The sequence below is a fragment of the Thunnus thynnus genome, chromosome 20, assembly GCF_963924715.1.
Source record: "Thunnus thynnus chromosome 20, fThuThy2.1, whole genome shotgun sequence".
NCBI lineage: Eukaryota > Metazoa > Chordata > Actinopteri > Scombriformes > Scombridae > Thunnus > Thunnus thynnus.
The window spans coordinates 23,929,331-23,944,056 of record NC_089536.1 but is presented as its reverse complement, the minus strand read 5'-3'; the positions used below and the strand labels follow the sequence as shown (position 1 = coordinate 23,944,056).

The 14,726-nt window shown below is 38.5% G+C and overlaps 1 protein-coding gene across 9 annotated transcripts in view; it reads left to right on the top strand.

The window, feature by feature from the left end:
- myocd (myocardin) overlaps window positions 1-14,726 on the top strand; it is a 164,443-nt gene that overhangs the window by 89,635 nt on the left and 60,082 nt on the right. For 8 of the 9 annotated variants that reach the window (XM_067576800.1, XM_067576807.1, XM_067576805.1 and 5 more), the window contains one exon: window positions 10,937-11,158. In XM_067576800.1, the coding sequence (XP_067432901.1) occupies window positions 10,993-11,158 (166 nt within the window). In that variant the 5' untranslated portion in view covers window positions 10,937-10,992. Of the gene's footprint in view, window positions 1-9,029; window positions 9,049-10,936; window positions 11,159-14,726 lie in introns of those variants that run through there. The other variant, XM_067576808.1, reaches the window with a different exon arrangement.

Here is a 14,726-nt window from a genome sequence, read left to right as displayed (position 1 = left end):
TGTTGAGGTAATAGTTCATCATCCACCACGTGCAACTGCCTTTGAAGTATTTGGTGAGTTCTGAGGGCCGGACAGGATTGAAAGATGATGGATTCATAGAAAGCGTGTTTTTCATAACACTCTGGACACATCTGGTCAACTGTAAAATATTAACGGATCCTCTTCTCTGGAATATTTAATCTTTCTTGGCATGTGCGACCAGACAAGACACGACGCAAACCGCCACTGCTGCACTCCATTCCGGTTAATTTCTGTTGAATGTGTGTATAAGTGGGTCTGGGACATCTTCCATTGTTTTCACTGTGAAAAGTGTTGATGAAACGCCCGTGGCTCAATTCCTCATGTGATTGATGTGGATAAAGGCCGTCAAGCTAAACAGTTTGAAGGAGGGGAATACTAGAAGCCCAGCTGCATTGACAAGAGTAGAAACATGTCGAGCTGACTGCAGCTTCTCACTTACCCTCTCATACTAATCACAAAATTCACACACTTACTGTAGTCGTCTGACAGAAGTTTGGAAGACATGCTGGAGCCACACTATGCGGGATTTTTAGGGAAAAATAAACATAAGTTATCAGTCTGGATCTCTTAAGTAGTACTGCAACAGAGCATGTATGTCCCATCACCCTGCAGGTTTACTGTGTTTGCACGTATGTATTTCTAGTATCTGATGCAGATAAAACTTTATTCACAGAGACAAAAACAAGCAGCCCAAATACACAGTAAGAAGGAATGAAATGTGCAATTCACTAATGCTACATGACATGATTTCTGTGTTGTTAAGTAGTTAAAACTTTCAGAATTTGGACCATTTTGAACATTTTACTTTAGCTGCTTTAATATAAAGACATTTATTGGCAACAGTGCAAGGTGCCTTTTACTTATTATACCAGAAGTTACTAAAAAAAAATAGAGAAAGTACATGTTCTTTTCATTACATGACATCATCTCTGTTCATGTCCACAGAATTGAGTTGTTACTCTCTGACATTTGGCGCAACCAGTCTTCAAATCTAAACAAAGTTGCTGCATCCAAATACTTTGACAGATGACTCTGACAGCTTTATACTGCCGGCTAACTCTCAGTTTCTCTGCATATGTAGAAGTATCCAACAATTAATGTAGTTTACTCTGCATCATAAAACTAACACATTTGGTTTTCCATGAGGCAAAAATAGTTTACAGTGGTTTGTCAAATCTGTAAAACTTGTTAAAATGTTTAATGAAAGCTACAGTCTATATTGATACAATGAGGCCTGAGTCATGAATCGGATGACTTAGACTTGTAAAATTCAAACAAGACTGGCAACTCAACTTTGACACCAGTGAACTGTGACTTTATTTGGAGTTTTGCCTTTTGACTCAAAATATCCTCCACAAGACCAAAGATTTTTATTATTATTACTATTATTATTATTATTATTAATATTATTATCATTATTATTATAATTATTATGTTATAAAAGAGCATGTAGCAAATTCACTTTCTGGCAAATGTATATACTTTGCACATACAAGATGTGTTTTTCAGTGCAGATCAACAGATGACACCTCAGATTATCACATTTGGATTTAAAGACTGCTGTGGTCGAAAAAATGGACAGCAACATGCTAAATATTTAGCTACAACTACAGATGATTTTAATTGTATCAGGAATAGCAAACACCTGATCATTGTGCTTTAGTAAATTGACTTACTTACTACTGTAAAAACTATTTAAAAATTACTTACTGAATGAGGATTTTGGACGAGATACTTGATACATAAAGTTTAGGAACTTAGGTCTTGACTTGACTTGGGACTGTAGCCAATACTTGAGACTTTGTCTCAGCTCTGCTTTCTGAAGTTGCAAAGAGATATTATAGTGAGTGGGTACACATTAGAATCAATACTTGTGACAAAGTAAACACAGAGACATGGATCAATATTTTATGAATGTACCCACAGACTCCAAAAATAGATTTTCACTGAGCTTTTTTATGTTTCATAAAATTCACATAAAACACAAATACATTTCCAGATTTTAAATACACACACACACAAATAATAATAATAATATTCATGCTTCATTATACTGTGCAATATTGGCACTGGTGAGCTTCCGTACCGAAATCCCTTGATAGAGTAATTAAACTTGTTCTAAGTCGTTAAGCGAAGCTGTGACAAAGACATTAAACCAAACAGATTATCTACCAATACTCTTTTGATGTTACCTTTCCTCTACAATTTGCAGCAAAAACAGTTATTGTAGCCTTGTCTTGTTTATTTGAAACATCTGACCTTTCAACTTTCTTTAACGCTCTATCTGCCATCAGTCACAGCGGCTCTGTGTATGCATCAACTGTCACCCGCTGCTTTTAGGGGCCTTCTAGACTAAACCACATTGGTCATAAAATAGGTAAAAGAAACAAAAAATGTTAGACTTGTTTAATACAGTTTCAAATGAAAAAAGCTTAATAATCCCATGTTTTATAATAAATCCAAGAGTGAGCTGTGATAGAACGCGACATTTTAACTTCATGTCTTATTGTTTTGTTTACAGTCTTAAGAATTGCTCAGCAGCTGATTTTTTTTTTTTTTTTACTTCCTGGCCATCGCTCTATTCTTTTTGTAGATATTTCTGTTAATTCCTTGGGTTATTAGCTACTTGAACTTTAAGTTTGCACACCACTATAACGCTGTCATCGTTTATAAATCCCATAAACAGGGAATGAAAAAAGGCCACTGGGCTTTTTTGGATAGTTCTTCAAAAGCCAGGCTCTGTGTTTACAGGTTGAGAGAGGGCTGGGCTCAGCGATGTGGAGCCTGCAGTCTTTTACAACATTGTCTTGTCTGTCACTTGACAGTTGACTGCTGCACAGCTATCCACCCGCTTAGCAAACAGTCCTGTTATATTTTCCATTCGAAAAATCCCAGGGGTCACCAGTGTGTCTGACTGTGTTCGCTGAAGCCAGATGGGGGTTTTCCTATAAACAAGTGTACAGGCAGTATTTATACAGACTGTGGCACCTGACGCCATAACACTCATGACACTCTGTTTAGTGGCCAAAGTTGCCATAAGTCACTTTAGAGAATTAAGTAAATATTTTCATTATGACCATGCCATTGTTTATTATAGAATGGCAAAAGTTCTAAATCTTGCCAAATCCTCTGTTAAAAAATCATTTAATAACAACTTGTCTAAAGTGAAGCGCCATGTACATAGAACTGATTCCTTTTCATTATTCGAAGTCTATTTACTTTCAAACAAATCCCGAAACACCACCTGTTTCAACAGCGGTGTGAGTAAAGGCTCAGGTTTGAGCAGAGCATTACACAAACCGTAGACTGAAAACGTTGGCTGCTTACTCCAATTTTTGCTACATTCACAGGAGGATAAAAGCATACCTCTGGCCTGTGGAGAGGCACATTGTCTCGTTCAAATACAGTATGTCACCCATCGCAGATACAGGCTCACATTCCACTCTGCTAAGTATTATCATGCTGCTGGATTAAAGCAGCATGAGACATGAGGATGCATTGTACAGTATTGGATGCTGAAATTATTGGAGATTACCATTTGGCCTGATAATGGTGTGAGGAAGAGTTCAGTCTTGGAGAAAAGCATTTAAGATAAAAGCATTCCAGTAAAGACTGTTGGTTGGTTAAACTTTTGGTGGAAGTCATAAACAAGTGGATCTGGATTATAAAGGCACTTTAGCTAAGCTGGAAACAGCCAATTATGGCACTCAAATCAAAATGTGCATAACAAATGTTATTGAGCAGAACTCTTGGAGGAATTATCATAATGAGCTCAGCTGGAGGATCCCCCATATTGATTGCAACATAAATTCACAATCATCAGTGAAAATCCTGGACTAACCCCAACATAAATATTACAGGCCATGAAAGCCGCCCGTAAATTTGGCTCAGCTTCAGCTCGGCTGGTGGTCGCCTGCAAGCCCCGGAGAGTGTGAGAGAAGCAGGAAAGAGACAAAAGGAAAGAAAACATACCAGATGTGACCACTCGGATGAATAATTTATCAACGAAAGACGAGCAAGAGTGATGAAGAGATTCAGTAAAGACTAAATGTGTGAATCTTTGGCCCAAAATATCTTAACCTAGAAATAGAAAGCACATTATAATTCACCATGAAATACTGCAATCTGTATCTTTAGTCCAAGTTAAACAAAGCAAACGCTCGATTACAGTAAAGTTGCTCATAAATGCCACAAGAAATTGTGTAATGACATTGTTAGTGCATAAGTCTACTATAATAGGAGATAGACTATAGTAACCAACAGCCCACCTTTGGCGTTCTTAAAAGCATTTCCTACATATTTCCCCTAACTATGTCAATCTCGAATGAGATGAGATTACCTCATTGCTTTATGGCCCCAGATACTTTTGTCTTATTTTATTCCATGACGCGCACTACATAACCTTGTATAGCTTTCATTGATACAAGATGTTTTTTCACCTTACTCAACAAGCCCACATAGCATTGGTTATGTACTGTTAGCGATTTAAGGCTTGTGTCCCTTTACAACATTTAACTTTTGGGAAGACCCATCATGCTGTTAAGTTTGTATTCCGCTCAGAAAGTGGAAGTTAGCAAGCCAGGCTAACTAGTTCCCACTTGGAAAGGGGAGGCTAATTAGCTTAGCTTGCCAAGGTTAGTACTGATTCCCATTAATGTCCAGTGTTGGGCAAGTTAGTTGGAAAATGTAATCACTTACACATTACATATTACTTCTTAAAAATTACTCAACAGCAAAAGGAATTAGTTACATCACTCGTTACTTTTGTTACTTATGTCAAAGGTGCTTTTACCAGGGTCGTCAACTTTGGGTACCAGGCTGCAGTGAGATTTTGATGCCATGCACTTAATCACGTGCACATATTTGGACTCAATTGACCATCAGGGTTTAAAACAGTATGCAGTTTACACATGTGGTGGGAGCGGGAGTATAGGTCTAAGATTTAAGGATATGGTCTGACTATACCACAATAGTAGACATACACTAATCCAATAAAGGGCACACAGGTTCGTTCACTAATGAAAGTCAAAGATGTGTTGTTCCCGATATCCAAACTACAACGTTTATTTGAATGTTCACAACTTAAAAGGCAATAACAAGGGTTTACACACACACACACACAGCCAAATATGTACATGAGTGTTCTTAACTATTTTTTCATGGGTGCTGCACTGGCAGGACAGACGGCTGCACTAACCATGAAGTAAATCTGCCAACTAATTTGTCATATCACGACGTACAATATGTAATGCAGCTAATACAATCTGACTTTAAAATAGGCTTACCTTAAAGCTAGGGTATCTGATGTGTTTTAGAAGCATTATTGTTATATTTGTTGAAATTCTCTGTCTCTGTCATCCCAACAGCAATCAATAAATCAAATGAAAAGCCAGTATCTGTGACTGTTGCAGGCCTGTAATAATCTTATTAATCTTGTTCTTTGACTTTTGTTAGTGGGATGTTACATTTGAATAGATTGTGCCTTTGAAAATATTAATCAGAACAGTAATTAATCTAGATACAGCTTCCTTACCAGTTTTCCTACTTTGAATCTGTTCATGTCTCTCTATCAGATGACGCCTGGGTGGCCTCTGTGTTTCTCTTTCCTCCTTAAACTTTCTCTTTCAATCTTTTTGAAAGTTCTTTACTTTCTTCTTGTTTTCCTTTCAACACCATCACTCATACTCTGAAAATATAAAAAGCCTTCCTTTAAAAATTTGAGTGAGCATAAAGCAGAACTGTAACTTGTAAACTGGACGGTTAAAACACTAATGTCAATTTAAAAAACTTAAGCTCCATATTTTGCTGAAGAGTTTTTGCTAGCTACTTACTTTGTGGTCCTACTTACTCTGATTCATTCGTCTGTCTCATGAAAGCAGCTCCAGTCTGCTTGCTAGCTTCAGCACGGAGGGTTTATTTGATTAAAACACCCGTGTAGCAGGAGTGGGCGGTGGCTTGTTGGTCACCCCTTGTTAACAGTAACAGCTGTTTCCGTGTCTCATACAAGGATAAAATGTTCAAACGGAAAACAAAACGAGCGCTCCTAGAAGATACAACAGAAGCTGCGGTAGAAATCTGGTCTGAGCCTTTGACAGCTATAAAGGGATGTCTGCGTAAATGCTATTTCAGAATTTGAGAGGTGGCTAATGGCCTTTATGTGCGTTTAGTCTCCATTACAGCCCTGTGTATAACTGTAAAAAAAATAATTTGCGTAGTTTAACCATCACTCTATACCAAAAAAACTCTGGCTATTCATCTCTGTTGCTGTCGCAGTGTTTTGGCGTGAGAATAGTTTGGGCAGCGAGAGAGCGTGAGACTGAAGGTGAAAGCATGTGTCACACGCCAGAAGCGTGAGAGTTGGCAACCCTGCTTTTAAACAACTTCAAAGCCTCCACATCCACAAATTATGTCTTTGGTATTTAACATGCTCAAGCAGCCAGACTACAGTTTAGAGGTATTTACTGACCATCAACAGCTAGCTTAACGTTAGCTCCAGTGACAGTATTAAGATTATTCTCACACCCCCCAACTCTGAACTAAACCAGCTGATTCCTGAATGTAGTCTTGACAATGCATAACATTAACATGTAAATAAGACAACTTTGGAGCTAACTGGTGTCAAACGTCTCCTCTTTTGGTGGCAGCTAACAGCATCCCCACACCTTCGGCCACTTCAAGCTAGCATGAACAGTACCAGCCAAAACTTTGGACGAACTATCTTGTTCAAGTGAATAGGAATGTGTGTCCAAACTTTTGACTGGTACTATAACTACAAGCATTGTCAGTACCAAAAATTCCCACCCTGTGGTGAACGCTAGTGTGGGGGACACACTTCAGAAATATAGAAAACTTTGGTAATTACAGTTTTGATGTAAAAACAAACACATCAGATTTACTGATTTCTAAGCTTTTGTGAGTTGTAACATTAATTGATATATTGAAAGTGGAAAAATTAGTTTGTCACCACACATATTTTCATCTCACATTGCTAAATCACTAACAAAACCTACAACACAGGGTCTTGAAGTGTGGCATCAGACACGAAAGCTCTGTAAGTAATAACTTAAACACTGCCAGGCAATAAAGATTAACATCCCACCATGCAGAGGATATAGCGGGGTCGTAAACATCCAGAGGCATGTGACTTGTCTACCTTTCTAGTCACTCCTTAATCTGTGGGTCATTAGAGAGAAGGGCAGATAATATATGAGCATTTGGCCGGGGCTGAGCGAATCGATAAGAGGACAACTGTTAAGTGGGACTTCCTATCGGCTCATCTTGATGGAGCTCCAAGTGCCACGTGTCTTGGCTCTTATTGTGTTGACACAGAGATACAGGCCACCATTCACTCCACATTGCCTCAGATAGCATCAGACTATAACCTGGCTCTTTTGAAGACAGCCTTGTTTTCCTTTTTTCTTTTTTTATATCCACACTTTTCCCCTCAGCCTTTCAGTAAATGGGCATTTGTCTTCAGTCAATCTGGTGTCGTAAAAACATGGATTCACTGATAACTTATCATGGTTTGAGCTAATATGAAACATGATGTTGAACTTGGGCGTCACTGTTGTCCACCCATCGTTGAGACAGTGTTTTCCTCTGCCTATCTCCACCTAGGGGTTGTCACCGTGGTATAAATTGTCAGAGTGGGCCCTATCTGTCTCTGGGTGGGCTTTTAAGCCAGGCCCATCAGTTAAGGTTTCATTAAAGAGGTTCCTCCTGATGCTGCATGGAGGAGTCTCAGTCTCCTCCAGCCTTTTAACAGACTATGATTTACTGTAACTGTTGTCTTGTTTCTGAGGTAAATGCACGGGTTTGTTATTGTTTGCCCCGACTGATGTTTATGTACGATATAGCGTGCAAACCCTTTTTGTCCCTTTAACCACACCACATGTAATCTGTGTGTCAAGATATGGGCTGAGTGGACGCAGTGTCTTCAATATCATTTCCCAGAAGAGGTGAGTCAAATCCTAGAGAACTGCCAGGGCATGCATTCCATTTTTACAACAGAACATGCCACATAAATATATTTGTTTGAAATTCATGTCCTGCAAGTCTTACAGATAACTGAGGGCTTTCAGGTGATAACACACTCTTTGGCAGCCATGTTGAAGGGCTTTGGCACGGGTGGCTCTCAAGGAACAGCTACGACCTGCAAAGAGGGGGTCATGTGATCGACAAACAGTTTTCAGTAGCCTTGCTAGCTTTTCTACTTTTACCGTACACAGTAAAGTTTGTTAATCAACCTGATGTGTTTCTTTATTCCTTTACCTTTATTTAGTTAGGACAAATTGCAATTCGATTTTTAAAAATGGTGACCATGAGAGAAACAAACTTAACACTTGTAGCAGCTAACCTCCCTCCAAAATATTCACTAAGACTATTCATGCAAACATTTGGACATAGACCTTAAAGGATCGCTTCAGTATTATGTTAACCTATTTTCCAATTACTGTATCAGAGTTCTACTAACAGAACTTTCCCTCAAATACATTAGTGTGTGGGTCTGTCGCCCAGCAAAACACTTCCGCAAATACTGTTCAAAATGTCTGTCCAGAGAAATATCAGATATTAAAGAGGACACAGCTAAATGCCACTGCAGGAAAAACATAATTTTCTACAATGAATTTCTACTGAAATGTGTCTGTTGTAACATTTTTCCCACAGTCCGTGTGGTCAAGATAACATTTTAATGGCTCGCACAGTGGTCAGTCGGTAGTAAACATGCTAGCGGATTAGCTTGCTAGCAGTAGCTTGGCTAACCCTGTCGGTAACAAGAGCCTCCCATGGCAACACAGACTACTAAACAGCTGGTTCTTAGATTGTACACAGTTGAACAGAGATGTTTGATCTCCCTACTGGTTTTGACCAAAGAATGTCGGAAAACATGGATGTAGCATTTGTGATGTCATTCACTTTTCTGAAAGGAAGTTTCAGATCCCAGATTTTGGTTTACCACCATCTTGGCAACTACTGGAGTCGGACATCACAAATGTGGGCAGATACCCAGGTACCCTGCTGAGTTGGGTGAGTCACATTTGGCCCGTATAGACTTACGGTATGTCTGCCAGATTTGGATAGGTTTCGGGTTAGTTCACACAATTTGGGCTGAGAACCAGCTCCAGTTAGCAGCTCTCAGGCTGGCCAGCTTTGGGACAGTGGAATCAGCACACTTTGGCTAAATCTTGTGTATCATTCATCATGAGTCAGGCAAACAGGCCTGTCATATTCAGGTTGCTCGGGTGGAGCTGAGGAGGGATGAATCTGTATTAGCTTCCAGTCCCAAGTTAATATTGTCCTTGGTTAGCCTGCTGTTTAGTTGACTGTCCAAAAGAAATGAATTGAACTCACTCTTGTCAAGCTACAGCTACATGCTGTAATATATTGAGGTAAATCTCCAGAATACTTTTTAACTCGATGCTAAAAGGACTGAGTTGTGCTTTCTAACTGTAGTATATACTCTATACACTAATGCAATGTGCTTCTGGAAATACAGCTTCCTCTGCTTATCTTGGAATACTGTGAATTGACAAAAAGTTGTCTATGTAAGTGGAGGTGAAGATTCTTAGCTGTAGGATTAAAGAAGACACACATTTCAAAGCAAATGATTTACCTCTTCATACCTACTTCTGCCACACAACAAAGCAACTTTTTCTCCTAAAGATGATGTATGTAATGTCATCAGGGTTATATCAGCTTAGACTTGGAGACATTTTTTTTTTAGCTAAAAACCTGCATTACAAACTGGGTGCATGAAGTTTGGAAGAAATGGGCATTTACCAAGCAGGGAGCAAAAGATGGATTTGAGTTGCATTATGGGAAGTGTAGGATCCAGTGTTTTTTTAGCGCTTAAACCATACCAGAGAGTACAAGTCAGGACATCTCAGCCTCTGCTGTTTCTATTTAGACTGAAAGTTTTTACTCTGTTTCTAGTCTGGCTGACACAGAGCCTGTATGCAGAAGTGACTTATAGAAGATTTACGATGCAACTGCTAAGCTTTTATGTTTGTAAGAAGGCAATATGAAGTAACTTTAATTCTCCTCTGCTTCACAATAGCAACAAGCACAGAAAGATCTCAGTTGACCTAGAATGCCTTCTGCTTGTTTCGTTAATCTAAGCACTTATAAATCTTTGATGCTTACACACTAACTTTGACAATATCCCAACCTACTGAAGCAGCTTTTGTGAAAACTTGCTATTTTTATAAGGCGTTACATACATGCATGAGAGTTTTATTGTCCTGTGAATATATGAGCAGTTCTCCAAACAGAGCTTATTAAAGAAAACAGAAATGTATGTTTGTGGTGCCCTATGGTGTTGGCCTCCGGAGATGATGTAGTGTATGGAGGGTAGACGGGCTGCACAGAGGACTTGGCTCGTCTGGGACCTGAGTAAGAGGCTCATTTTTCACATCGACACCTTGTGGGGGCTCTCTAAGCTACTGAATCCACAGAGTAGATGTGTTTAATATTTGTTCAGGAGGTAGGAAGGTCTGTGCTTTGTAAATTGTGTAAATTGATAAGTTGGCAGCAGCAGAGGATAGTGGCGGCTGATGGGGAGATGCATCACCGAGGTTGAAAGTGGGCTTAAAGCTCTGTAAACAAACCGGCACGCGCTCCGCCGTCTGCCTGAGCTGAGATGGACCTCTGAAAAGAAACAATACAAAATCTGGAACTTGTGTTGTATTCTGCAAACACTAACATGGGCTATAATCCAGCCCCGTGCACCGCCGAGGATTTTTAAAATGCAAACATTCAAATGGGTGTTTGCTGTGTCTTTCATGCTAGTTCAAACTCAATTAATGTCTTCTCTCAAACTGTTACAGCTGACTGAGGTTGTAGTCAGAGTCAAGTGGCCTCACTGTGATGTGCACAAAGTATGCTCTTTCATTGTGTCTCTCTCTCTCTTTGAAAGGGGAGTTGAGGTGACCCGAGAAGAGATGTGGTCTAAAGGGGAGTGAAGTGTGGGCCATGAATGCAGTGAAATGCTCTGAGGTCTGCGCCAACGGTTCAGAGGACAGACAGTGTCCTGGACACCTGCAGAGGGCTGTACAGGGTCATGGAGACGCCGGACAGCTGACGGAGACGGGGAACCACGTATTGAAGAAGCAGTTACCATCAACAGAGGGCGAGAATGGTGAGCTCAGATGATATTTATTCTCCACGTTCTTCAGCCTTCATTTGAATTTCTTCTTCTTTCACTGTGATGTTTGAGCTCCACTGTGCAGAATGATGTACGTGCAGAGTTTGTTTTCACGTTCATCTGCTGAAGGAGGAACGTTTCTCTGTGCTCACCTTAAATCTGAGTTTAAGGCGTGTTACTACGAGCGTGATTTGTGACATCACAGCTAGTTTGGAGCCAATCGTGGTACAGTAGGCAGCTTACACAAGAGTGATGTGGAACCTTGAAGCCTCCAGTGCACAAACACTGAGAATGGACTTTATAGAGAAGAAGGAGACATCGTGTGTCCAGCAGTAAGACTTATGAAAAATATTTGCATATTTATAGATTCTTGATTTTTCATTGGCAAGGAAGGAGTAGATGTCATTTTTAACTAGTTTATGGAACTATTTTGTGGAAAATTTTGTGCAAATAAATATTCCAAGCAGATTGTTTTTATATCTAAAAACATGTCTGTAGGGGATCTTTAAAGGCCCTAAAACATATTTTATCATTTGGCTTCTTATAATGAGTGAGGGGCTCCTACATGAACGCACAATTTTTTTTAGAACAGTTTTAGTTATTTTTATTGAGAGAGTTATGTTTATGTGTATGTGTTTCCGCCCTTGGATGGATGTTGGATGAACGTTGGATGGAAGTGTTGCCAGACACTGTCAGGGTGCATTCAGACTCAATACACTTCTGTCTTAAAACAATGCAGGAGGCAGGAGGATTTGTTTATTACTGGTGAGACAATGAAATACAATCCAGGAAGTCCAGTTGGAGCTACAGATGAATGGATTAATTAAAGGATATTAAGATTTGAAACCAAGCTTTCAGGGTTTGAAAGCATACATTTTAAATCTGAGCTTAAACCTCTGCACACTGAGTTGAGTAATCAATCTTACCTCTATCATTTTCCTGTGATTTAAAAAACCAACACTAAATATTACTAAAGTAAAATGATTTTTTTTTTTCAATCAAAGTCCACTTCCTGTTGGAGTTTACTCTGGTGACTCCTGAGCAAATTCAATGAACAAGGAGGCAGCGTCGGAGTAAACACCATCCACCTTTTTAAAAATAATTTTACAAACCTTTTAACAATTTAGTTTTTGTGTTTCAAATGACAAATCTACATTTAAATATCATATATAATTAACATGTTTTCTGGCTCCAGAACATAGTGTCTCAAACTCATTTTATATTATATAGCTCATTTTAACATGTCAATATATTCTACTTCTACTTTTTGTCATAAACATAAATATAATGACAAGTAATAAAACAATACAAAATAACCACATAATGCAAATAACAAATGTAAATACACCAACAGACTTTGCTGATTTTCTCAGTAATTATCATCTAACTACATGTTATCATGTAATTAGATCAACATTTTTCTATGGGTGTCTCTAAGGAAAGCAGTCATTTGTATCTGGAGATAAGTACATCGATGCTGTTTTTAAAAGTCTTGGTTGTGAAGTTTAAATAAGCTGCACTGTTGCAGGTCCGGACTTTGCAAAACTGAAAATTCAAGGCTTGTGTTGAATCAAATCAAGTTAACTCAATACGTAAAAAGAAAACCATAAGCTTCTTGCTGCTTCCACTACAGTGAACATACAGTGCACACACAAGTGCTTATCTACTGACTGGCTTCTGACCAAACAGCAAAACATTCACAGAGTCAAGGACACTAATGGTAAGCGTCAAATGATTGATGACATTGTGTTAATCAAAATAGCAGAAAGTAAAACACAAACAAGCTCACCTCAATTTTATACCAGCATTGTTTTTTTATTATCTTTAGAAACTTTGGAAAATTGCATAAAGAGTTTTTTTTTTTTTTTAAGACCGATCACATGCATCATCTCAGCCAACAGGCATACAGCAGGTAAACAGGTAAGTATGCAAGTCACACGTCTCTGCCAACAAAAGTCCCCGGGCCAGATAAAACAAGCTTGTTTGAACATTTTATTAAAGCCATCTGATGATTAATCCATGCTGAAATATCTCTGCTTTTCAGCTTCACAGCCCAAATCAACCTGGCTTAAATGCCACTCGCATCACAGGGCTGAAGGTGAAAGTATCCGAAGAATCCTGTGATTTAAATCGGTATTTTTAGACTGATGTATCCCTGCGGACTATCCGAATAGTGAGAGCAACACAGCATTTCCCTCTGCACTCCTAGACCCTACAAAGTTTTCCATGATGTCATTTGCGGCGCGGGAGTGAAAGTAATTGAAGAGGCAGATGAACATAAACTGGAATCTCCTCAAATTCAGCCATTCATTTCATCCCCTTATTCTTCAAATCAGCCTCCAGACAGGAGGGACAAGAGAAACAAAACAACCGAGGAGCCGAGTCTGTGGCTCCTCATGTTCCTGCCAAAGACTTGATGACAGACTCCACACTCAAATAACAGATAAGACTGTAACTGACATAGTGACCTTTGCTTCATTTACTGGTTGCGAATACAACAGTAGAAACATCCTGTTCAAACCTTCGAACAGCTCATTAAGTTAATAAAAAGTTGTGATTTTAGTGCTGGTTACCAGAGAAGAATGATACTGGATTCTTCAAGACCAATATCTATATTGAAGAGTTTTATAGAAAAAAGTCCCCATATATAAACAATATATTTTATGTGTTTATGTCAAAAAAATTAAATAAATAAGGGACTGTGTAAAAATTATTGGCATGGGGAGCCAACTGACCCTAGCCAGTGAGGGAAACTTTAACCCCACAATATCATATAGAAATCCAAGCTGTGAAAAAATGAAAGGCCTCCCAAAACGTCCTGACTACCCTCCCTTAAGCAAAAAGAAAAAAGCACAAATCCCTCCCCCTTTTCTGACCCCTCCCCCCTGTTTCCTCCTAATCATTTCCAAACAATCCCTAACATCAACAAAGACTTTTTATAATCCCCTAAATCTGGTTATTAAAGAGTTATGATAAACAATAAATAAAAAATTAACTTTGATGCAAATTAAATTACCGGTAGTATCATCATCAACTATAAACAACAACACAAAAATATATATATTAGAGTTGAGAGAAGGAAATTAAGATTGAAATATGTAGCAACAAAAAAACAACTAAATGTGTTTGCTGTAGCTACTGTTGAGCATATTAAAGTCTGGGAATTTAGCTAAGTTTAGAAACTTGGGGGGTGTTTTACAGTTAAAACTTACAAATTATCTCTGTCCAGTGAAAAACACATATCTCCAAATTTTTTTTTTTTTTTTTTAGATAAACAGAAAGAGAAAATGATCCTTCATCTTAAGCTAAATAGTCCAGTGAAAGCATTTAAAAACTCCTCAGACTATCTGAAAAATACACAGCACAAAGCTGAAAAGAGGACTATTTTCTTTTCTCATGAATAACTGACACTTTGGAGATACATGGTTTTCATTGGACAGCAATGTAATAGTGGTTATTTTAAAGGTTGATTTTCCATACTTTTAGAATCAATATATTTAAATTGAACTACTTTTAAACAAACATAAACACATGATAAATCAATGATTCATTCATTCATAAT